This window comes from Poromitra crassiceps (assembly GCF_964638095.1).
Source record: "Poromitra crassiceps genome assembly, chromosome: 2".
Taxonomy (NCBI): Eukaryota; Metazoa; Chordata; class Actinopteri; order Beryciformes; family Melamphaidae; genus Poromitra; species Poromitra crassiceps.
In genome coordinates this window covers 76,037,034-76,061,822 of record NC_139624.1, presented here as the reverse complement: position 1 = coordinate 76,061,822, position 24,789 = coordinate 76,037,034, and the positions used below count along the sequence as shown (strand labels likewise).

Below are 24,789 nucleotides of genomic sequence, written 5' to 3'. Positions count from 1 at the left end.
AGCCTCTGGGCACAAAGACAAGGGAATCTTTCTGCAGGAGTCCTTCGAGGATAGGCCAGAGAATAGGGTTTTGCTGCTTCTCCCTTCCTAACTACTCATCTACCTAATCAGACCACAGACGCCGTAGACACGGCAGCTTCAGATGTAGTAACCCCGGTAATCTTTCCTGCCCTAAGCGCACAATTAGTCCTTTTACTATTACCGGAGGTCTCTGGAACTGTCAGTCGGCTGTGAAGAAAACTGAGACCATCTCATCTCATGCACTTTCTCAATCCCTCCACTTTCTTGCTCTCACAGAGACCTGGATCATTCCGGAAAACGCTGCTCTCTCTGCTGCTTACTCCTTCTCGCACACCCCCAGAGCCTCTGGCCGTGGCGGAGGCACTGGTCTCCTTATCTCTCCCAAATGGACCTACACTGTCACCTCTCTCTCTCATCTGCCTATCTCATCTTTTGAGTCCGATGCAGTTGCCGTATCCCTACCCATCAAGCTCAACATTGTGGTAATCTACCGCCCGCCTGGTCTGCTTGGTGTCTTTCTGGACGATGGACACCCTTCTCTCTGTCTTTCCTGAGGATGGTACTCCACTCATCCTTCTGGGCGATTTCAACATCCAGCCAGCAACCTTACAATCTTTGCCTTTCCTTAACTTCTTCTCATCCTTTGACCTCTACCTCTCTCAATCTCCTCCTACTCACAAAGCTGGGAATGTGCTTGACCTGGTCTTCACCAGATCCTGCTCCACCTCTAACCTCACTGCGACTCCTCTTCCTGTATCCGACCACCACTTTATCACCTTTTCTCTTCCCATCTCGCTCCCCTCCTCCCTCCAATCACCCCCTCACTCTACCACCACCCGACGCAACCTAAAAACTCTCTCACCTAACTCCCTCTCTTCTACCGTCCTCTCCTTGCTTCCCTCACCTGAGCAGTTTGCTCTCCTGTCCACTGACGAGGCTTCCACCACTCTTCTATCCTCTCTCTCCTCCACTCTTGATTCTCTCTGCCCACTCACCACTAAGCCTGCCAGGTCCTCTCCCCCGGCTCCTTGGCTGACCGAATCTCTGCGAACTTATCGAACAGAGCTTCGGGCAGCTGAGAGAAAATGGAGAAAATCACATCACCCCGAAGATCTCTCTTCCTACCACCTTATCCACTCCAACTTCACCTCTGCTGTCTCCAAAGCAAAAACCTCCTTCTTCATCTCTGAAATCCAGTCCTCTGCATCCAACCCCAGTAAACTGTTTGCCACCTTCTCCACGCTCCTCAACCCTCCCTCCCCTCCATCTCCCTCCTCCCTCTCTGCTGATGATTTTGTAACCTTCTTTACTAAAAAGGTGGACGACATCAGCTCCTGCTTCCATCCTCCAGGTACCCTCACTAACACTCCCCACTCCAATCCTGCTTCTCGACCCCCTGTCCCTGGATTTCCTTCCTTCTCTCCCCTCTTTCCTGATGAAGTGCTTAAACTCATCAGCTCTAACAAAGCCACTTACTGCCCCCTCGATCCTATCCCTTCCTCTCTCCTCCAAACCATCTCACCTGACATATCTCCCTTCCTCACTACCTTCATAAACTCCTCCCTGTCCTCTGGTCTTGTTTCACCTGCTCTAAAGACTGCAAGAGTCAAGCCTCTGCTTAAGAAACCCTCCCTTGACCCTACTGCTATTCAGAACTACAGACCTGTCTCTCTTCTCTCATTCCTTTCCAAAACCCTCGAACGAGCAGCGTCCGAACAACTTTCTCTCTATCTCTCCCAGAATTACCTCCTGGACCCTCTGCAGTCCGGTTTCAAGGCTTCTCACTCCACCGAGACAGCTCTTCTTGCAGTCACAGAGGCCCTTCACACTGCTAAGGCCTCATCCCTCTCCTCTGTCCTTGTCCTCCTTGACCTGTCTGCTGCCTCGACACAGTCAACCACCAAATCCTTCTTTCCACTCTTTCTGACCTCGGCATTTCAGGGTCTGCACACTCCTGGTTTGCTTCCTATCTCTCGAACCGCTCATACCAGGTCTTATGGAGAGGGTCCCTCTCCAGATCCTGTCCTCTTACCACCGGTGTCCCCCAGGGCTCAGTCCTGGGCCCCTTACTTTTTCTTCTCTATATCAGATCTCTTGCCCATGTGATCTCATCTCATGGCTTTTCTTATCACTGCTATGCTGATGACACCCAGCTTTTCCTTTCCTTCCCTCCCTCCGACACTCAAATCGAGGCTCGCATCTCTGCATGCCTCAAAAACATTGGCGACTGGATGTCTGCCCACCACCTCAAGCTCAACCTTGGTAAGACAGAGCTACTCTTCCTCCCAGGGAAAGACTGCGCTCTCGCTGATCTCTCCATCTCCATTGACAATACCACTGTACTTCCCTCCCAAACAGCTAAAAACCTTGGGGTGATCCTTGACAACCAGCTGTCTTGCTCAGCCAACATATAGCTGCAACAGCACGCTCCCGTAGGTTCTCCCTCTACAACATCCGCAAAATCCGTCCCTTTCTCACAAGAGAAGCGACTCAACTCCTGGTCCAGTCACTTATCATCTCTCGCCCGGACTACTGCAACGTCCTCCTGGCCGGCCTACCTGCCACCGACATCTGACCGCTTCAGCTCATTCAGAACGCTGCAGCCCGTCTGGTATTCAACCAACCCAAATTCTCTCATGTCACTCCCCTCTTCCAAGACCTCCACTGGCTTCCCATCTCGGCACGCATCAAATTCAAGACACTGGTACTGGCCTACAGGGCAGTACACCAGTCAGCTCCCCTGTACCTGCAATCTATGGTCAGGTTCCAAACCTCTCAGCGCTCCCTTCGCTCCTCCACCAGTGCAGGACGCCTCGCCCCTCCCTCGCTTCGGGGGCTCAAAAGTCGCTCATCCCGATCTCGACTCTTCTCGTCCCTGGCACCTCAATGGTGGAACGAGCTTCCACCTTCGGTCAGGCTCCATCTGGGCCCTTCTTGATCTAACTTCTTTCTCTATCTTTCTAAAAAAACAAAAACAAAACTAAACTAAACTTGTACCACTGTTCCTTCAGAGGTTGTAGTTGTCATAGACTGTGTTGCATAGTTGATTGCTCTATTGCTGACAAAAATGTGTTATTGTAAGTCGCTTTGGATAAAAGCGTCTGCCAAATGACGTAATGTAATGTAATGTAATGTAATTTCAGTTTTGTTCTCATGGGTGACGCCTATGGCGATGAGTGGTATTTGCAGGTGGGATCCAAACCGTGTCAATGGGCTCACTATCAGATAGATAGTGACTTTAATTATTATTTTTTAGATCAAAATGTTTGAGATGATAACTTTATAATTATAATGTGGTTATTCTGTGGGTCCTGGAAAATAACTGAAGAAGGTCAGAAACCCCTGGCGGGGAATTAGTTAAAGGTCAGGGATCTAGAGTAATTACAGTTTCTGTCTGTGTGTGTGTGTGTGTGTGTGTGTGTGTGTGTGTGTGTGTGTGTGTGTGTGCGTGTGTGTGTGTGTGTAAAAAAAAGCAAAAACAGCCTTAAAGTCGAGCTGAACCCAAAAATGACTTTTATTTTATTTTATTTTAGTTCAAATACCTGGGTATGCAGTGCACCTATTTAATAATGTATGCCAAAAAAATCACAAAAATCTAATTTCTTTAGTTTTTCACACTTTTTCACATCAAGGGCCCTATTCTCCCACAGGCCTTAGGTGCAAAAACTGGCGTTAAACGCAAGATAACGTGCCTTGCGCCTGCCTCGGGAAGATAGCAACATGATTTTAGGCCCCGAAATGCGCTTTACGCCAAAGAGGTGTGGCGCAGTGCCAGAATAGGCCAGAATGGGCGTTTCGGCCTTAAATACCGGCCTAACGATATTTTCCGCCCTGGCGTTAATTTAGCGCTTAGCGCTTTTCAAAACCAGGCCTATTCAGTGCGCCGGTTGATGACTGATGGAAAAAAAGTTTGCCGGTTCTATTAAGCCATTTTCCCACATGCGCTTTGTACCGCTAAATGACCGGAACGTGGTCTAATGCCTGCATGTGGGAAAGTCGTTGTGCCGGCATAAGCGCGACCCCGTCGTCGCGGACATTTGACCAGTTTCGAGCCAGTCAGAAGAGCGGTATGCTCTTAACTCATTCATCGCCAAAGACGTCTTTAACGTGTTATCAGGAATAGCCCTCCACGCCAAAGACGTGTTTGACGTGTTTTTGTTTTTATTAGTGCAGCGCGTAGTTCAAAGACTTCCCCAGCCTGTGACATGGTATCAGGTCCCTGGCCTCAAAGACAAGCTGACAACACGTGAACAAACACATACCGCAGCTGTTGTTTTGAAATTGAGCAGGAGGAAAGAACAGAAAACGGAGAAACGCTTCCTTGTGCAGAGAGGAGAAACGCCATTGAAACGCCCCTCGGCGCGCTGCACGAGCTGGTCGCCTTGCTGCAGGGCAGCGGACATGGATCAGTTGTTCGCGGTAGTCAAACCCGTGACCAACATGATCGATCCTGGTCCCTGGACCCCGTTCCTGTGTGCCAGCCCGAAAGAGACAAGACGGAGTCACAACTTTGTGAGGAGGAGAACAGCAGCCTCGCCACAGAAATTGCTTTCACACAGAGCCAAGCAGCACGGCCACTTTCCATGTGAGGGCGAGGAAGACTGGACTCCAATGCGACAGGACCCGGATGATCTCGCGGTAAGGAGTGTGTGTGTGTGTGTGTGTGTGTGTGTGAGTGTGTGTGTGTGTGTGTGTGTGTGTGTGTGTGTGTGTGTGTGTGTGAGAGAGACTACAGTGGTAGACGGATCAATAAGCGTGCCTTACCGCAAGCTGTGTATTGACGCGCGGCGGCATTAAAACTAATTGAGGTGTAGTTGCACCGTTGACCACCAGGTGTCATCTGTGAGCATCCTTGAGATCAAGTGTTGAATGTGACACAATAGGGCGCGCCGGGAAGAAAACAAAAGGTAATTACGGCAGCTAAATAGGCCCCAATATAGCGTTAAAATAAAATAAAAATGTAGGCTATCATGCAAAAAGTAGCCTGTAATGTTAATTTAATTTCGGACCGTCTGAATATGTTTTATTTATAGAGAGCGAGGCGAACCAACAGCAAGCAGAGAAAGAGAAATGGAGATCTGAGAGTTTCTTCATTGCCCAACCGTGACAGCAGCGAGAAAAAGGGAGCTGGATATATCATTTTTCAAAATGATTTACATGGACTGCGGGCGCTATTAGAAAAGGGTGATGGATTTGTCTTGTCAGCTGACATTTGGACAAATAGGAGAGGGCACAGCTTCCTGGGCATCGTGGCCAGTTTCATTGACGGGACGTTCAAGGGGCACACCGTTCTGTTAGGCTGTGATCACATACAGGGTCCCCATACCGCTGATCGCATTTACCAAAAGTATGAAAGAATTGGAACGTGCAACGACGTGTTTATTCGTGTCATATGCGGGGCAGGTGTTGAAACTGAAAGTAAGACTAGCGCCATCCAGCAGAGAGAGGGAAGGAGGGGATGGTGTATGTCTGGACATGTCTGGATGCATGCAGGGGCAGGTGTTGAAGCGAGTCATCCTGGAGCAGATGCAGCAGAAATATGACAATGATTCAACCCAGAGGATTATGCGGAAAGCAACTCTTCTGGACCCAAGATACCGGGCGGAAAACATGGATCCCACCGATCTAAGTGATACCCAAGCTGAGCTGGTAGCAGAGATTGTGGCAGCAGTCGGCCCCGCTGCACGCGTGAGAGTGGAGGGTGAAGAAGACGAGTCAGGTGCTGGTGGAAAGATAACCAGGCACGGCTTCCACTCATGGCCGGCTTGGCAGGGAAATATTTGTGTATTTGTGCCACCAGTGTACCATCCGAGCGTGTGTTCAGCACAGCAGGGATTGTTGCAATGCCACTCCGAAGCAAATTATTGCCCGAAAAGGTAAAGCTGTTGGTATTCTTGGCCAGAAACCTGTAATGGTAAAACGAAGCAAAAAGGCTAATGGCTAAAGGCCTATAGCCTTTAACCAAGCCCAAAATGTTTAATTTCGAATTCCTTTAAGTTTATAAGATCGTGTGGTGGGCTTGTGTTGTTTAAATCCCTGAAGTTCGTTAATACAAGCTTAATTCATTTAAGATAATTGCATAATTCGTTTTGTATTTATTTTACACAGCAATATCTACTGGTTAATTTTACCAGGCTAATTTATTTTAATTTTTGTGTGTGAAATGATGAAGGTTTTCCCAATGTCCCACTGGGTTGTGTTTTTGCAAATAAAGTGTTGTACGGAAACAAGCTTGTTTCTTTTATTTCTGTTTATTATAGTAACATTTTTATTTGTCTTATATGGCTATTATTAGGAGGGGGGGGTTGATTAAATTTTATGAAGTCGTTGCGGTGCTGTTTGGCTGCCCGGCCTGGCACTGCTGCGAATGCGCATTCACAAACATGTCATGTCACGGAGTCAGGCGCGACATAAACTGCAGGCTAGTAGGCTGCTCAGTTAAAAACAACAATAAATATGCTGGTCGGTTACTTATTTTATTTAGCCTTCTATATTTTAGAAGCATATTTTTATGTTTACATTTTCTCAGTTTCTGGGATAGTCGGACAAGTGAACATGAAGGAAGAGTAGAGACTTATGGAACCCTGACTGAAGACGTTTGTTTATTCATGTAGCCTAATTAAAAACATTTTCAATGATAGCCTGAGGTGTCTGACTGCTGAATGTAGCCTATTAAAGGCCTTTGGCCTAACTGCAAAGTGCAAACTCAGCAAGCAACAATAAATTAAACAAATAGCCTATAGCAGCATTATTGGGCACCTAAGTAAATACATGCACTGTCTGGCATGCCTAGAATGTCTCTAGAACGTGAAATTAAATAACTTGAAAACTAATAAATGAAGAATCACTTGTAAAAAAAATTTTTAATAAAGTGGCTGGCTGCTCGGTTCTGCCCGTTTTCGTTTAGCATTTATTTGCGTCGGGACTTCACTGCATTGAACTGCTCCGCTGCATGTGCAAAGTTGAAGGCCTCCAAACCCTTTCCACAACTTGCGATCTGCATCAGCCTTGTGACTTCTGCAGGGACACTGCCACTGGAGACTGGAATTGGGGGAGGGGGATGGAGGGTGGAATGTTTCACCCCTATTAGACCCTACCTGTCTATTGTCTCATGTGGCCAACCTATTGAAATGTAAATAAAGGAACGGGGGCAGTGCCGATGAGAATAGGCCTACAGTAGCCTATATTACAATAGGCTATATATAAAATCTGTGGCTTTCAAGGCTGGTGTGAAAGAGCCTACATAACCAGAGTAGGCCTATATTGTTTGATAAAAATATGTTTTCAGACAATGGGCACGGCGCGCGCGCGCGCGCACACATACACACACACACACACACACACACACACACACACACACACACACACACACTGCTCCCCTACGAGAACCGCAGGCTCTGCGCACGCTGTGCCTGCTGAGCGACATGACGGGCGGCCAGCGTGGCCGAGAACCAGATGACAAATAAATAAAGTAGCTACTCTCACCTCTTGATTAAGGTGTAGGCTATGGGAGTTATTTATTTTATTTATAATAATACAGATATTTATAATAAAACATATATTATAGTTTTTATGGTAGCCTAGCCTATATTATTATTATTATTATTATGGATGGCCCTCTGCAGCTGTACTAAATACGAATAAAGCAAGGCCATAAAAATTAGTTCGTATAGTCTAGAGGGAACAAATAAAAGGAGCTGAATTGCCGTGGAGTGCGCAGTAGTTTTAATGCGGTTGATCAGACTTCTCTCTATTATAGGCTATTGCTTTAAGGGATGCGGCCGCGCGCCGGTCAAGCCACTGCTGTTATTTCCAAATACACACACAAAGGATACTGTTGGCAGAGTACATGAAACATTCCACCCCCCATCGCAAGTGATTTTATTCTGCATGTAGAATATTCAGCAGGAATGCACAAATGTCACACAAAGGAATAATAATAATAATAATTATGACGTGATAAGATCATTCATTTTAGCACCGCGCGCTCCGCTCTCTTCAATGAGGAAATGGAAATCCAGACCTTGTAGAAAAGTGTCGATTTTCGGGGTTAGGGTTGAAAGTAATTCTCTCTCTTTTCAGAGGCACACAATTACTCACATAAGACCCTACATTTAATAGTTAATTTAATAGTTAGTTTGTGGATTTGGTTTCCAGGGACTTTAATCATCAAGGGGAGACAAAACACGATTGATTTCGTAGGCTGAGAGCGAGAGCCTCCCTGCTTGCTGCATATACTGTACTGTAGGTAGTTGTGCACTGCCGCCCCCTAGTGTCCCACTTTGATACCACATACTATCGGCAAACAGAATTAACGCCGCGTTGCGGTAAAAGACGCTTATTGATCCGTCTACCACTGTACACTGATCTCTGCATTCTATGATCGTATAGTTTACTGAGACACTAGTACACTACACTGTCTCTGTACTAAATGTGATTATATAGTTTACTGAGGATATGTTGCTTTTATTTCAGATGAGGAGCCGATTGTGAGCCCACATCTCAGAATGAGGTCAGGACGGTCAGAACGGTCATTTAGGTCTGCTAAATGACGAAATGTAATGTAAAGAGACACACATGGGCCCTGCGCACACACACACACATTCACACTCACTCACACTGAGTAAACTGTATTGTTGAATGTAAAAAAAGCACTTCATGTATATATATATATATATATATATATGTATATATATATATATATATATATATATATATATATATATATATTTTTTTTTTGTCATTTGTGTCATAACGAATAATATTTACATGTCTGATGTCAATACAGTTCAAAAATAAAAGAATTGAGAGCAAGTTCTGCCTGAGATAGTGTCCTTTACAAAAATGCAATTTTCTGCAATTTCTCTTCTCAGAGAGACCTTTTTGGTGAAAACAGGGTGTATATAAATGCCTATAAGTAGAGTACAGAACATGCTAAAAGCTCACTTTTTTTTCTTCTGGTGAACCCAGAGACGTACATCTTCATTTTGAAGTATTGCAAATCACTTTGGTGCTAATAGATAATTTACTGTGGGTCTTGAAAGATGACCAACAATTATGAAAATCTTTGGCCTGTGCTAAATATTGGCAGTCCTAAACTGGCCATGAATGAGTTAAGGGAGACCAAGTGGGAAACGGGTCCAGTCATTTTCCGCGACAGCGGTCCTTCTCTCATGGGCGAGGTGTAGCCTACACATGTTGCTTAATGTTCCAGCGGGCATAATCTAATCATTCGCGCACATTAAAGCAAACTGGCGAAATGATCTTGTGATAATAAGAGCGGTAGCCTATGTCAGCTTCATGTGTGGGCGTGCTGATTTCCGAAGGCAAGGCAAGCCCGGACACATCAAACGAAGCCAGTCTGTAAAAAGTGCTTCAACGCGACGCAGGTGAACGGATAAACATCGAACCAGCAACTATTTCTCTCAGACACGGATCCCAACTTCTTCAAAGTGCATCATCTAATCATTCGCGCACATCAAAGCAAACTACTTCCACATTTCGCTTTGTGCATTTGCTTTCTCTACATACATACAAGCTCCCCCCGCCCCCCAACATACAGGCAATTTCGCTGATAGATTCCCACATGCGCGAGCCGAAGTGTGAAGGGAAATGTCCGATATTGACTTACAGGTAATTTTCCGGTACGCATGTGGGAAAACGGCTTTATTGTGCGTAATTGCGCGGACTCTCCTCTGCCATCTCACTCTCTGTCCCCCCTCTCTCTCTCTCACTCCCTCGCGCATCAGACAGCAGACAGGCACAAAGCCACACATGTGAAATCTCCCAGCATGCATTGGGCTAATACATTTCGATAATAAATAGCAACCAAATGAGCCTAAATAGATAGAAAGGTAGATAGAAATAATGTGTAATGTTAACACAACATGCTATTGTAGAACATTTCAATATTGGACAAAATAAAATCTCGAAATCAAAACACAACCCTATGCGAAACATATGTCATCATGGTGGTATATATATCCCTCGCAGATTTAACGTAATTTAGGAGATGAGTGACAGCCGTAACACGGTTCTACTGTGACTTCCTACTGTGATGTCGCTCCAATAAGACGACTTACTTCACATTTTCTTTTACAATAAAAACACATTTATGCAATGACTTTACATAATGTAGGCTATAATTATGTGCATCATCCTACCTGTGCAGCAGGGGAGAGAAAACGATATCATTCTGGACAAACTTTCACCAATCTAATCTCATCATGACATAGGGATAGGCTATATTTTTCTAGCCAATGCGTTTAGAACATTCTTTTCACTTTGATCTTGCTATAGTGTAGCGTATTTACATGCTTGCAGTATTTAAACTGCAGTTAGATTGATTTGAGAAGCATAATAATATGGAATAATAGCCTATATATGGAGACAGACAGACAGGGATGAAAGGGAGGGGGGGAGCAGAGCGCTTGGCTTTCTGACCGGACTGGATCGCTCTCTCCTCTACGCTTAAAGGGAAGCTTGTGATTCGTTTACTGCACTTCCCCAATGAGCAGATTGTGCATAATTTTATGCTTAAAAGGCGTGGTTATAATGCTTAAGGCCACCTGTAGCGCCGACACCAAAATATCGAGTGCGCTGGTCCACACCCATCTGCGCTGCGCCTGGCACTAAGCGCAGTTTTTAGGCTGTTGCAACGATAGAGAAATTTTTCAAGATTTCATTCATAACAGCAATCTATCAGTTTGCTGACGTCACCTAGTATTATCAAATTTCTACCCCATTTCAGCCAATCATATCACGACATGGCAGCTGTCAATCAAATCTTCATTTCAGGATAATTTTATCTTCCAAAAGAAAGAATCGTTAGCCATTTTCCGCCGGAGACTAAAAACCCACCTTTTCGGGCTACACCTGGGCCCCTCCGAAAATTGATTTGTTGTATTCTATGCTCCTGTTTTTGGTTTATTGTTGTATTTTTCTGTGCCATGCTGTAATATGTTGTAAGTCGCTTTGGATAAAAGCATCTGCTAAATGCAATAAAGTAAAGTAAAAGTAAAGTAAAGAGAAAATGGCGCCTAGTGCCTGTCATCTGCCAGAATTCCTATCCCATAAACTAACTACTAACTTGGCCAATTGTATGTTGATATACATAATAAAAAAAACTGTAATGCTTAAGAATGCAAAGAAGTGTAACTGGCTCGTTAAAACGCGCGTTCCAGGAATATCGTATTTACAGCAATAGCGATAATGGCGTACGCTTGAGAGCCTGGTTGTCAGGGGTCGCCCCTCGGAGATTCCAGGCGGGCGGGCAGCATCCATGCATCGGATTGTCCGCCCGTTCCACACGAAGCAGCTGGCTGCCTGGTACTCGGCGGATCCCACTCGCGTAGCACGACAACACGCTGAATCCCACTCCATTTTGGGGTGGAACACGCCATGATTGGCCAATGCCAAAGCCAGTCCCCAGAATTGTCAAATCAAATCATCGACACCCGGGATTGTGCGGCTTGTGGTCCGCCTCTCAACCCTGTCATCTCAGACAAGATTTGTTGCAGTCTCCGACGCTTGCGCTCTTGCATTCCATTCCGCTTCACTTCGACTTTAATGTACTTAGAGAAAAGTCCTCCAGTAAACAATCAACTAACTGTGTTTCTGAGCCTGATGGTCCACATGGAACTGCATGAGACCAGGTCACCCAGATGATGATCAAATGAAATTCTATCCATTGGAATCACAGAGGGAAAATGGCTTGTCAAGAAAACCACTCCATATTCCATTTGAAAGCATATGGTTTGCTAAATGGTTTTCTGGTTTCTGATCAAAAGGAGGAAATAATTTGTGCCTCATCTCACTCAGAAAATATGTCTCCTACCTACATATAGCTCCATAAAGGAAACTTTGTGTTAACAGACAATGAATTGCACACAGGGGGTTAATCGATAGTGTTTGGAAAGACATGCATGTGCTGGGACAAGTAAAGACCTTCATGTGCTGGGACAGGTAAAGACGTGATGTGCTGGGACAGGTTTATGTGCTGGGACAGGTGTATGTGCTGGGACAGGTTGATGTGCTGGGACAGGTAAAGACCTGCATGTGCTGGGACAGGTTTATGTGCTGGGACAGGTGTATGTGCTGGGACAGGTGTATGTGCTGGGACAGGTTTATGTGCTGGGACAGGTTTATGTGCTGGGACAGGTTTATGTGCTGGGACAGGTGTATGTGCTGGGACAGGTGTATGTGCTGGGACAGGTAAAGACGTGATGTGCTGAGACAGATTTATGTGCTGGGACAGGTTTATGCGCTGGGACAGGTTTATGCACTGGGACAGGTGTATCTGCTGGGACAGGTTTATGTGCTGGGACAGGTAAAGACGTGATGTGCTGAGACAGGTGTATGCGCTGGGACAGGTTTATGTGCCGGGACAGGTAAAGACGTGATGTGCTGAGACAGGTGTATGTGCTGGGACAGGTTTATGCGCTGGGACAGGTTTATGCGCTGGGACAGGTGTATGTGCTGGGACAGGTTTATGCGCTGGGACAGGTTTATGCGCTGGGACAGGTTTATGCGCTGGAACAGGGTTTATGTGCTGGGAGAGGTTTGGTAAACATTTCAATATGCAAGTGATAAATGTGCCAAACAATCACATCTGTGGATCTGGCACAGCCACACAGCACAGGACCCATCAGGTTTGTGATTTGGCTTCTGGGGTTATTTCCTCTAATGCTGTTTTAGCTCCAGCACTCTCTCTCTGTCACCTCTCTTTCTTTCTTTCTTTCTTTCTTTCTTTCTTTCTTTCTTTCTTTCTTTCTTTCTTTCTTTCTTTCTTTCTTTCTTTCTGTTCTCCTCTTTGGCTTCTCGCTGCATCGTTCACTTCTGAACGCTCTCTCTCTCTGAAGAAGGACTCACCTCCTCTCTTATTTCTCCTTGAGGCCTTCCATGCCTTTGTCAACTTCTCAGGCTCTTGCTGAGAGCTCTTAACACTTTGAGTGCCACGGCCCTTGGGCAAAAGGTTGCTGTACTGTGCCACATAGGCCGCAATGCATTTTAATATAGCCATATCATTTTTTGTGTTCCTCTTATATGGACAACCAATAGCCTCAATGAAACTTTGAACCCTTCTGTTTCATAAAAAAAAAAAAATGTGTTTATAAACCGTTCCATTTTGGAAATACACCCCTCTGAAAAAGAGTGTTTTCGACCGAAAAGAGCATGCTGAAATTAGTTTCTGAGATAATCACATCTTTATGTTAGAAAGGCGACAGAATGAATTCTGCTTTGAGTTGAACAAACATCGAGCCTGCTGCTGCATGGGTGTGTGTGTACTGTCAATGGTTGTATGCTGTTAGTGCCCTGCGTGCCCCACCCCCCTCCTCCTCCTCCTCCGTGGTGGGAGGAGTCAAGTGTCTCTGCTCTGCTGCGGTTTGCTCTGAACTGAAAAGTCCGCTGCCTGCACCCCCCGCTTTTTTACAGCGTGTCCTCGGCTCCCAGCTGAGAATAATGTAACTTTTCATAAAGACGCTGGTGTCGCCGTGTCGGCAACTAAATCATATGGATGGACTATCGCAGCGGACACGGATGGGGCTCAATTGTGGCAGCAGATGACTGCTGTTCACAGGCACAGCTAACGACGTTATGCTTCAAGCATATCAATGGCGATTTCCGTTTCCTCATGACTTCTTCTCTCTTTTCTCCTGGCCTTTGTCTAATCGGGAGGGCACTGTCGCCACCTAAGGGTTCTGTAAAATAGGTTAGACACATTCAATAGCTCCCATATTGTAAGAGGCGATGTAAGAGGCTTAGATCGACATTCCCCCGTCAAAATATGAATTTGGAGTTATTGACGCCATTTGGCGTCGCTGGCAGCCTACGGTAAATTTCTCTTGACGCCATATGGCGTCGCTGGCACTCAATGTGTTAATGTAGTAGTCAAATGTACACATAGTTGTTTAGTTCTTTACCTGCACTTTGTGTGTCAATATGTCATGTTGATATTACAGATTGGTATAAAGACTGCTAACCATTCAAGATTCCAAATAGGCTGAGCACATTTGTGTTGTGTTCATTCAAAGCATACTTAAGTGTTTTTGAATCCGCCTTGACCCAGCATTTCAGCACGATTCAATCATGTTATCTTTGTGGTCCCTTATAAAATCATCATGATTTGCCTTTGAGCTCCTGAACAAGGTGCAGCTTTCTTTGTGTCAGGCAGTGGAGGTGGAGTCTGCTGTCTGAGAGGGTCAAGCAAGCAAACCTCCTTATAGAATTCCATTTCCTGTCTTTACTGTGATGTTTCATCTGTAGCTAGGAGAAAACCTCCAGGGACCTTATGAAGAGAAAATGCACACAATCACACACACACACACACACACACACACACACACACACACACACACACACACACACACACACACACACACACACACACACACACGATTTCACCATTTCATGAACAGCACTGGCAAATCTTTTACCGTTTGTGTGTGTGTGTGTGTGTGTGTGTGTGTGTGTGTGTGTGTGTGTGTGTGTGTGTGCGCGTGTGTGTTTGTGGCCCCTGTGGGCATCTTTTGTGTTAGTGTGTAGTCATGAATTAACCCTAGTCAATAATTGGCTGTGCCTCCCGTTGAGAATAGAGCAGTATTCCAACTTCAAACACACTAATCACAGAGGCTGTATCTGTGTGTGTGTGTGTGTGTGTGTGTGTGTGTGTGTGTGTGTGTGTGTGTGTGTGTGTGTGTGTGTGTGTGTGTGTGTGTGTGTGTGTGTGTGTGTGTGTGTGTGTGTGTGTGTGTGTGTGTGTGTGGCTGCTATCTGCCCTTGCCCCTGGTGACAGGATGTGAAGCAGGGGGGAGAGGGGAGGAGCCCAGTGCTGTCACTGGGGAGAGCTTATCACAGTGAACCAGGAGACCCACACAAATGCACGCATGCACACACACACACACATGCATGGACACCTGTATAGTTTAGGGCATATGCTCACACAAGTAGCCTACGCATGGAGACAAACACAAACACATGCAGGTGCATCCATATACGTACATTCAGACACACCTACACACACATACACACACACACGTATGCTTCTCCTCAGTGCCTCAGTGTTATTTATTGTGTTAGGCTCTGAGGTTAAATCCTCAGAAGCATCACAGCTGATCCCACGTCAGCCTTCTCTCTCCTCCTCTACATGTACCTCACTCTACCATCACTCTACCATCCCTGCCCTCCTCCTATTCTTCCCCTGCCCTCCATACACCTGCAGCTCCTCCTCTACATGTACCTCACTCTACCATCACTGCCCTCCTCCTCTTCCTCCCCCTGCCCTCCATACGCCTGCAGCTCCTCCTCTACATGTATCTCTCTCTACCATCACTGCCCTCCTCCTCTTCCTCCCCCTTCCCTCCATACGCCTGCAGCTCCTCCTCTACATGTACCTCACTCTACCATCACTGCCCTCCTCCTCTTCCTCCCCCTGTCCTCCATACGCCTGCAGCTACTCCTCTACATGTACCTCACTCTACCATCACTGCTCTCCTCCTCTTCCTCCCCCTGCCCTCCATACGTCTGCAGCTCCTCCTCTACATGTACCTCACTCTACCATCACTGCCCTCCTCCTCCTCCTCCCCCTGCCCTCCATACGTCTGCAGCTCCTCCTCTACATGTACCTCACTCTACCATCACTGCCCTCCTCCTCCTCCTCCCCCTGCCCTCCATACGCCTGCAGCTCCTCCTCTACATGTACCTCACTCTACCATCACTGCCCTCCTCCTCCTCCTCCCCCTGCCCTCCATACATCTGCAGCTCCTCCTCCACATGTACATCACTCTACCATCACTGCTCTCCTCCTCTTCCTCCCCCTGCCCTCCATACGCCTGCAGCTCCTCCTCTACATGTACCTCACTCTACCATCACTGCCCTCCTCCTCCTCCTCCCCCTGCCCTCCATACGCCTGCAGCTCCTCCTCTACATGTACCTCACTCTACCATCACTGCTCTCCTCCTCCTCCTCCCCCTGCCCTCCATACGTCTGCAGCTCCTCCTCTACATGTACCTCACTCTACCATCACTGCCCTCCTCCTCTTCCTCCCCCTGCCCTCCATACGCCTGCGCCTCTACATGTACCTCACTCTACCATCACTGCTCTCCTCCTCTTCCTCCCCCTGCCCTCCATCCGTCTGCAGGTCCTCCTCTACATGTACCTCACTCTACCATCACTGCTCTCCTCCTCTTCCTCCCCCTGCCCTCCATACATCTGCAGCTCCTCCTCTACATGTACCTCACTCTACCATCACTGCCCTCCTCCTCTTCCTCCCCCTGCCCTCCATATGTCTGCAGCTCCTCCTCTACATGTACATCACTCTACCATCACTGCCCTCCTGCTCTTCCTCCCCCTGCCCTCCATACATCTGCAGCTCCTCCTCTACATGTACCTCACTCTACCATCACTGCCCTCCTCCTCTTCCTCCCCCTGCCCTCTATACGCCTGCAGCTCCTCCTCTACATGTACCTCACTCTACCATCACTGCCCTCCTCCTCTTCCTCCCCCTGCCCTCCATACGCATGCAGCTTCTCCTCTACATGTACCTCACTCTATACTGCTCTCCTCCTCTTCCTCCCCTCCATACGCCTGCAGCTCCTCCTCTCTAACCTCTCTCTGACCTTCCTCTCCCCTTCACTGACCTCTCTCCTCCATTCTCTCTTCTCATCCTCGCCTGTCCACCTCTTTCCTCTTCTCCTCCCCATCTTCTTCACGCTCTCCTCTCCTAACTTTCTCCTCCTCTTTGTCAAGCTTGAGGGGGCAGAGAGACAGAGACATGGACAGAGAGAGAGACAGCCCCCCCCCCCCCCCACACACACACACACACACAGAGACATTGGAAGAGAGAGAGTGATACACAGAGAGACAGAGACACCCCCCCCCCCACACACACACACACACACACACAGATGTGGGGAGGAGAGCCGAAAAGTCACTTCATCAACCACAGTCTGATAATTCATCAGCAGCTGCTTAGTCCTTTGTCTTCATTAGCAGCTGCTCATTTGCCTTCATTCAAAAGTCATTAGAAAAGTTGTCCTGCTAAAATCCTCCCTTCACACCTTCACACCTTCACACGTCCCCATTTACAAAGTCTCACAGTCTCCTTCTAGGCCTCATCTTTATATGATGAGCTCACTGTTCAATATTATCCAAGTTACCAGAAATGATGGTTACATTAAGAAAATAGCATTGAAAGGATGACGTCATTTTTACAATGTAGATATTCAATGAATCTGATTAAACAACGGACATGAGATAACGATGTTTATCCAAAGTAGATACTGTATACTGTAATAGCTTTTTGGAATGAAAGGAAAATGGATGCATTTGAAATGAATCCCTTCGTATAAATGAATTTATTTTTATGCTTATCAGATCACAACGGGTTCTAGTGTTTGATGCAGTGCTAATGGAGCAAAAGGCTGCAGCTAAGCACTGTTGTTCAGAACTGTGATTGGTTTCTATGTGTTGTTGTTTTCCCCCAGGCAACTACTGGAACGCTGCTTCCTTCACCACCCCGTCCTCCTACCTGCACTTTGCCACCTTCCAGGGCGAGATCAGTGCTGACATCTCCTTCTATTTCAAGACCAGCGCCCCCTACGGGGTCTTCCTGGAGAACCTCGGCAACACCGACTTCATACGCTTGGAGCTCAAATGTAAGACGTGTCACGTGTGTCTAAAAATTATTTTGTGTGTTTGTGTGTGTGTGTGTGTGTGTGTGTGTGTGTGTGTGTGTGTGAGTAATGTTGCACTCTCTCTCTGCCTCTCTCTCTCCCTTTTCTGTGTGAGGTTTAATCCAGCAGTCTAGATAGCCATGCGATGATGAGCACTGGGTGCAACCTGTCAACACACATAGTATACATAGACACACACGCACACGCACACGCACACACACACACACACACACACACACACACACACACACACACCAAAATGGTGTTCGAGTGGCGGGGAGGGGGGACATTTGAGAAAACTTTCAAGACGCCCCTGTCTTCAGCGGTCCTGGTTTGAACACAGTTATTATTGTGTTAACCTCCATCCAGTTAATTTAACTTGAGCAGCTGAGGCTGTGTGGAGAGGCTGGCAAGTTGTTGCTTGGCCTCAGCCAGAGCCGCCATGGGCTCTCCGCAGGGAGAGACACCAACCACCAACTCCCAGCAGCTTGCCTAGTTCTGACGTATGGACGGGGGCTGTCTTAAGTCCACGGTGTGTTCTGACATATGGACGGGGGCTGTCTTCAGTCCACGGTGTGTTCTGACGTATGGACGGGGGCTGTCTTCAGTCCACGGTGTGTTCTGACGTATGGACGGGGGCTGTCTTAAGTCCACGGTGTGTTCTGACGTATGGACGGGGGCTGTCCTCAGTCCACGGTGTGTTCTGACGTATGGACGGGGGCTGTCCTCAGTCCACGGTGTGTTGACGTATGGACGGGGGCTGTCCTCAGTCCACGGTGTGTTCTGACGTATAGACGGGGGCTGTCCTCAGTCCACGGTGTGTTGACGTATGGACGGGGGCTGTCTTCAGTCCACGGTGTGTTCTGACGTATAGACGGGGGCTGTCCTCAGTCCACGGTGTGTTGACGTATGGACGGGGGCTGTCCTCAGTCCATGGTGTGTTCTGACGTATGGACGGGGGCTGTCCTCAGTACACGGTGTGTTCTGACGTATGGACGGGGGCTGTCTTCAGTCCACAGTGTGTTGCGGAAAGAAAATTAAAATGTATTGTCCCTATTTATGAATGAATGCAGAATCACCACAGTGTCACTCTAAGTACACACATTGCTTCGCATTGCTTTACAGCTCCAGCACATTTTCCTATTTTCAAGCGATCCGCTTGGCAGCGAAATAATAAGTTAAGTTTGAAATAGTTGTGGGGAGACATTCAAGGGGCGCTGTGTGTGTGTGTGTGTGTGTGTGTGTGTGTGTGTGTGTGTGTGTGTGTGTGTGTGTGCGTGTCTATGTGTCTTCCAGACCCCCCCATAGCCCTTTATAAGCCTAAGCAGGATGTCTTGTGTGATGTGTGTGATGTCAGTAACTACTTTTAAATATTTTGTTTTCATTTTTACATTTTTAGAACAGACAAAAGCAAAACAAACTCAGACACACACACACACACACACACACACACACACACACAAACATACCAACATTACATATGATGCTACCAGCCGCATAAGGTGCATAAGTGCTTACAAGAGATGTGGTAATCTACCGCCCGCCTGGTCCACTAGGCGACTTTCTGGACGAGCTGGACACCCTTCTCTCTTTCGTTCCTGAGGATGGTACTCCACTCATCCTGCTGGGTGATTTCAACATCCAGCCAGTAACCTTAAATTCTCTCCCTTTCCTTAACTTCTTCTCATCCTTTGACCTCTACCTCTCTCAATCTCCTCCTACTCACAAAGCAGGAAATGTGCTTGACCTGGTCTTCACCAGATCCTGCTCCACCTTTAACCTCACTGTGACCCCTCTTCCTGTATCTGACCACCACTTTATCACCTTCTCTCTTCCCATCCCCATCCCCTCCTCCCTCCCATCACCCCCTCACTCTATCACCACCCGACGCCACCTAAAAACTCTCTCACCTGACTCCCTCTCTTCTACCGTCCTCTCCTTGCTTCCCTCAGCCGAGCAGTTTGCTCTCCTGTCCGCTGACAAGGCTTCCACCACTCTTCTATCCTCTCTCTCCTCTGCTCTTGATTCTCTCTGCCCTCTCACCACTAAACCTGCCCGATCCTCTCCCCCTGCTCCCTGGCTAACCGAAACTCTGCGAACTCATCGAACAGAGCTTCGGGCAGCTGAGAGAAAATGGAGAAAATCACACCACCCTGAAGACCTCTCTTCCTACCATCTTATTCACTCCAACTTCACCTCTGCTGTCTCCAAAGCAAAAACCTCCTTCTTCATCTCTGAAATCCAGTCCTCTGCATCCAACCCCAGTAAAATGTTCTCCACCTTCTCTACGCTCCTCAACCCTCCCCCGCCCCCCCCCTCCCTCCTCCCTCTCTGCTGACGATTTTGTAACCTTCTTTACTAAAAAGGTGGATGACATCAGCTCCTCCTTCCATCCTCCAAGCACCCTCACTAACACTCCCAACTCCAATCCTGCTCCTCGGCCCGCGGTCCCTGGATTTCCTTCCTTCTCCCCCCTCTCTCCCGATGAGGTGCTTGAACTCATCAGCTCAAACCGAGCCACTTACTGCCCCCTCGATCCCATCCCTTCCTCTCTCCTCCAAACCATCTCACCTGACATATCTCCCTTCCTCACTACCTTCATAAACTCCTCTCTGTCCTCTGGTCTTGTTCCGCCTGATCTAAAGGCTGCAAGAGTCAAGCCTCTGCTTAAGAAACCCTCCCTTGACCCTACTGCTATTCAGAACTACAGACCTGTCTCTCTTCTCTCATTCCTTTCCAAAACCCTTGAACGAGCAGCGTCCGAACAACTTTCTCTCTATCTCTCCCAGAATGACCTCTTGGACCCTCTGCAGTCCGGTTTCAAGGCTTCGCACTCCACTGAGACAGCTCTTCTTGCTGTCACAGAGGCCCTTCACACTGCTAAGGCCTCATCCCTCTCCTCTGTCCTTGTCCTCCTTGACCTCTCTGCTGCCTTCGATACAGTCAATCACCAAATCCTTCTTTCCACTCTGTCTGACCTCGGCATTTCAGGTTCTGCACTATCCTGGTTTGCTTCCTATCTCTCGAACCGCTCATACCAGGTCTTATGGAGAGGGTCCGTCTCCAGATCCTGCCCTCTTACCACTGGTGTCCCCCAGGGCTCAGTCCTGGGCCCCTTACTTTTTCTTCTCTATATCAGATCTCTTGCCTATGTGATCTCTTCTCATGGCTTCTCTTATCACTGCTATGCTGATGACACCCAACTTTTCCTTTCCTTCCCCCCCTCCGACACTCAAATCGAGGCTCGCATCTCTGCATGTCTCAAGGACATTGGCGACTGGATGTCTGCCCACCACCTCAAGCTCAACCTTGGTAAGACAGAGCTACTCTTCCTCCCAGGGAAAGACTGTCCTCTCACAGATCTCTCCATCTCCATCGAAAACACCACTGTACTGCCCTCCCAAACAGCTAAGAACCTTGGGGTGATCCTCGACAACCAGCTGTCTTGCTCTGCCAACATAGCTGCGACAGCACGCTCCTGTAGGTTCTCCCTCTACAACATCCGCAAAATCCGTCCCTTCCTCACAAGAGAAGCGACTCAACTCCTGGTCCAGTCACTTATCGTCCCTCGCCTGGACTACTGCAACGTGCTCCTGGCTGGCCTACCTGCCACCGACATCCGACCGCTTCAGCTCATTCAGAACGCTGCTGCCCGTCTGGTATTCAACCAACCCAAATTCTCTCATGTCACTCCCCTCTTCCGGGACCTCCACTGGCTTCCCATCTCAGCTCGCATCAAATTCAAGACACTGGTACTGGCCTACAGGGCAGTACACCAGTCAGCTCCCCTGTACCTGCAATCTATGGTCAGGTTCCAAACCTCTCACCGCTCCCTTCGCTCCTCTACCAGTGCAGGGCGCCTCGCTCCTCCTTCGCTACGGGCGCTCAAAAGTCGCTCATCCCGATCTCGACTCTTCTCCTCCCTGGCACCCCAATGGTGGAACGAGCTGCCACCTTCGGTCAGGACCGCTGAATCACTGCCGATCTTTCGGAAAAGACTAAAGACTCACCTTTTCAGGCTCCACCTGGGCCCCTCTTGATCTAACTTCTTTCTCTCTCTTCTTTCTCTCTCTTTATTTAATATTAAAAAAAAAAAAAAAAAAAAAAAAAAAAAAAATCCCTAAACTAAAACTCGTACCACTGTTCCTTCAGGATTTGTAGTTGTCATAGACTGTGCTCCATAGTTGATTGCTCTATTGCTGACAAAAAGTGTGTTACTGTAAGTCGCTTTGGATAAAAGCGTCTGCCAAATGACGTAATGTAATGTAATGTAAAGAGATGCTGTACATGAAATCCCATGCAAGGAGTCCATGAGAAATGAGCTGGGCGAGTTACTCGTTGTTTCTAACCTCGTCAAAGTAGGAGGAGTAGGAGCGGGTCCCAAATAGTTGAAAACTTCGTAAGTGAGTTGGTCCTCAGGAACCTGAGTCTCTCCATACGCATAACCGAAAACCATGTCCGCCAGCCACAGCTGAAAAGAAGATGGAGAGTGGGACTTCCACTCCTTCAGAATAAGTGATGTCAGTAACTACTTAACATAGCCCCTCTGACTTCTCGCTTTCCTACTTGTGTTCTTATCTTGGCCTTCAATTTAATCATGGATAATCGCATTGTGAAGTGGGCTATTGCCGTGGAATGGCTGTCAGTGATAGATGGATAATTGCATTTCATTGTAATTCAAAGTGATGTGAACATTTGGTTCCAGAAGACCTGCTAGACACAAACTCAACAGACGCTATTTTGAGCCAAAGTACTCTCCAGAGCCATTACAGTCAATGACATTATGTAAGCGATTCCCTGCCTACCAACACGAGTGTCACAGGTTTGTGTCCCCGTGTTACCTCCGGCTTGGTCGGGCGTCCATACAGGCACGATTGGCTGGTGTCTGTGGGTGGGAAGTCGGATTGAGGGTGTGTGTCCTGGTGGCTGCACTAGCGCCTCCTCTGGTCGGCCTGTTCGGGGCGGAAGGGAACTGGTGGGAATAGCGTGATCCTCCCACATGCTACATGTCCTGCCAGTGGAGCTCCGCTGTCGGGTGAAAAGAAGCGGCTGGCAACTGTGCATGTGTCCCCAGATCGGCAGAGGGGGTGGAGCACCAACCGGGGCAGCAGGGGGAAATCAGAAAAAAATACTGTAATAATGACATTATGGAAGCTGGTTTCAGTGACCTAATAGCACCATCAGCTTTGTCTCTTCTTTGCCTCTTCTTTGCCTTTTCTTTCCTGCAGCTAAACTAGGTTGTGTACAATGTCGCACAGATACTGCACACATACAGTATATCCTAGCAAGAAAAACACTGTAGGCTGACACTATACATGCAAAGTGATGTTGGCCAAAGGGGGCTGGTGTTTGTCTTTCAAACGTACACACACAAACACACACATACAGTAAATATCTAGTTTGGTATGGGTGCACAGCGCGGGAGAGAAGATAGTAGTGCTGCACGATTTGGGGAAAAGGCGCGATTGCGATTATTGTGGACAATATTGCGATTTGCGATTGCGATATAATAAACAAATGATATCTAGGGTTGTGCCGGTATGAGTTTTTGACGGTATGATAACCTTGGACAAAAAGACCACGGTTTCACGGTATCACAGACTAGTGTTGTCACGATACCAAAATTTGGACTTTGATACCGATACCAAGTTTAGTATCACGATACTCGATATCGATAAGATACTCGATACTGATTCAATACTCAAGACCTAATAAATCAGAAACACAACTAAACTTAAAAAAAAAAACATGAAATATATTAAAAATAAATAAAACAATTCTAAATAAAATTATCTTTCAAAAAAAGTATAAAACATTTTAAGAACAGAATACAGCATATCTTTTTTTATAATAAAATCTTTACAAATTATATAGCCATGTACTCTTCACAACATCCAGTGATATCAGTCTATGTTTGAGACATTTGCCTGTCTCAAACAGGGAGCCTGGGGATGCTGGGGATACGAGGTTACGTGCAAACTTTTTTGAGGCACCCTGAAGGCGTCATGACTGGCTGGCTAGCCTGGAGCAGAGCCATCTAGATAGAAGAGTCCCGACATCTCCATTCATGCCAATGGACCAGTTTTTTACTCTCAAGAGTTCCAGGAAGTAAGGTCCTGGATTAAGCAGCACTTTCGTGTTTCAGTAAAATAGACAATTTGTGTTGTACTCTGAAAGCGGTTTTTCCCCCTTGAATCAAATTGTACATTATCAGCTTTATTTTAGCATGCAAAAGTAGCGCGAGACCCATTCCTGGCTGTTCATTGGCTAATGAGTCTTGCATTTTGGTCCTCCGCTGACGCCACTCTCTCTCTAGAGGACACTAGCCTGGAGGTGCAGCTGGAGGTGCAACACGGTTAACCTCGCTATATTCTCATTACCCGCTGTACACTTAAACATGCACTAGTTATGCATAAGCACTCGCAGCTCTCTCCTTCTTTTACCGACTTTCTCATTAATCACATGGCTGTGTACATTGTTTTCTGATCCGCTAGTTACTTAGCTTTGCTGTTAGCGATGGCTGCTCTCTCTCCCTCTCGGTAAGATGTTACATGTATATTTTTATGTGAACGTCATGCATTCGTAGGGTTGCCACCTTTCATGTAGAAAAATAAAGGACGCCCCCGCAGCAGGGGCCCCGCCGCTCCTCGGGGCCACACGACCACCAGGGCCGAGGGCGGGGTGGGGCGCCAGTGGTAGTAAATCATAACTTAGATTGTTTCAAGAAAGCATTTAGATTGATAGGCTACTTAAAGCTTGTAGTGCTTAATTAACAATTAACTAATAGATAGCTTTTCAGCTATAAACTCCTAACTAAATGGGTAGCCTATATTTGAGAAACATATAGGCTATTTGGTTAAAAATATTTACTTTCTCTGCGAACACTTTTTTTTACTTAACTTTTTGTCTGTTAATGCATTAGTAGCCTATTGAAGAATGCATTTTTCCAGGATTGGTTGAGCATAATGAGAGTTGTTTACTTTCCTCTCATGTGCACTATATTGATTAATGTAGATTAATGTTTATGTATTTGACTGTAAAACTCCCAAATCACATCATAATAATGTAGCCTAGAGAAGCACCTCAGCAGCCAAGA

The 24,789-nt window shown here is 47.0% G+C and overlaps 1 protein-coding gene across 1 annotated transcript in view; it reads left to right on the top strand.

Annotated features, from left to right (window-relative positions):
* LOC310796483 (contactin-associated protein-like 2) overlaps positions 1-24,789 on the top strand; it is a gene marked incomplete at both ends in the record, with an annotated part of 775,066 nt that overhangs the window by 624,644 nt on the left and 125,633 nt on the right. The window contains one exon of the mRNA XM_083658673.1: positions 17,505-17,675. Coding sequence (XP_083514799.1) covers positions 17,505-17,675 — 171 coding nt within the window. The remainder of the gene's footprint in view (positions 1-17,504; positions 17,676-24,789) is intronic.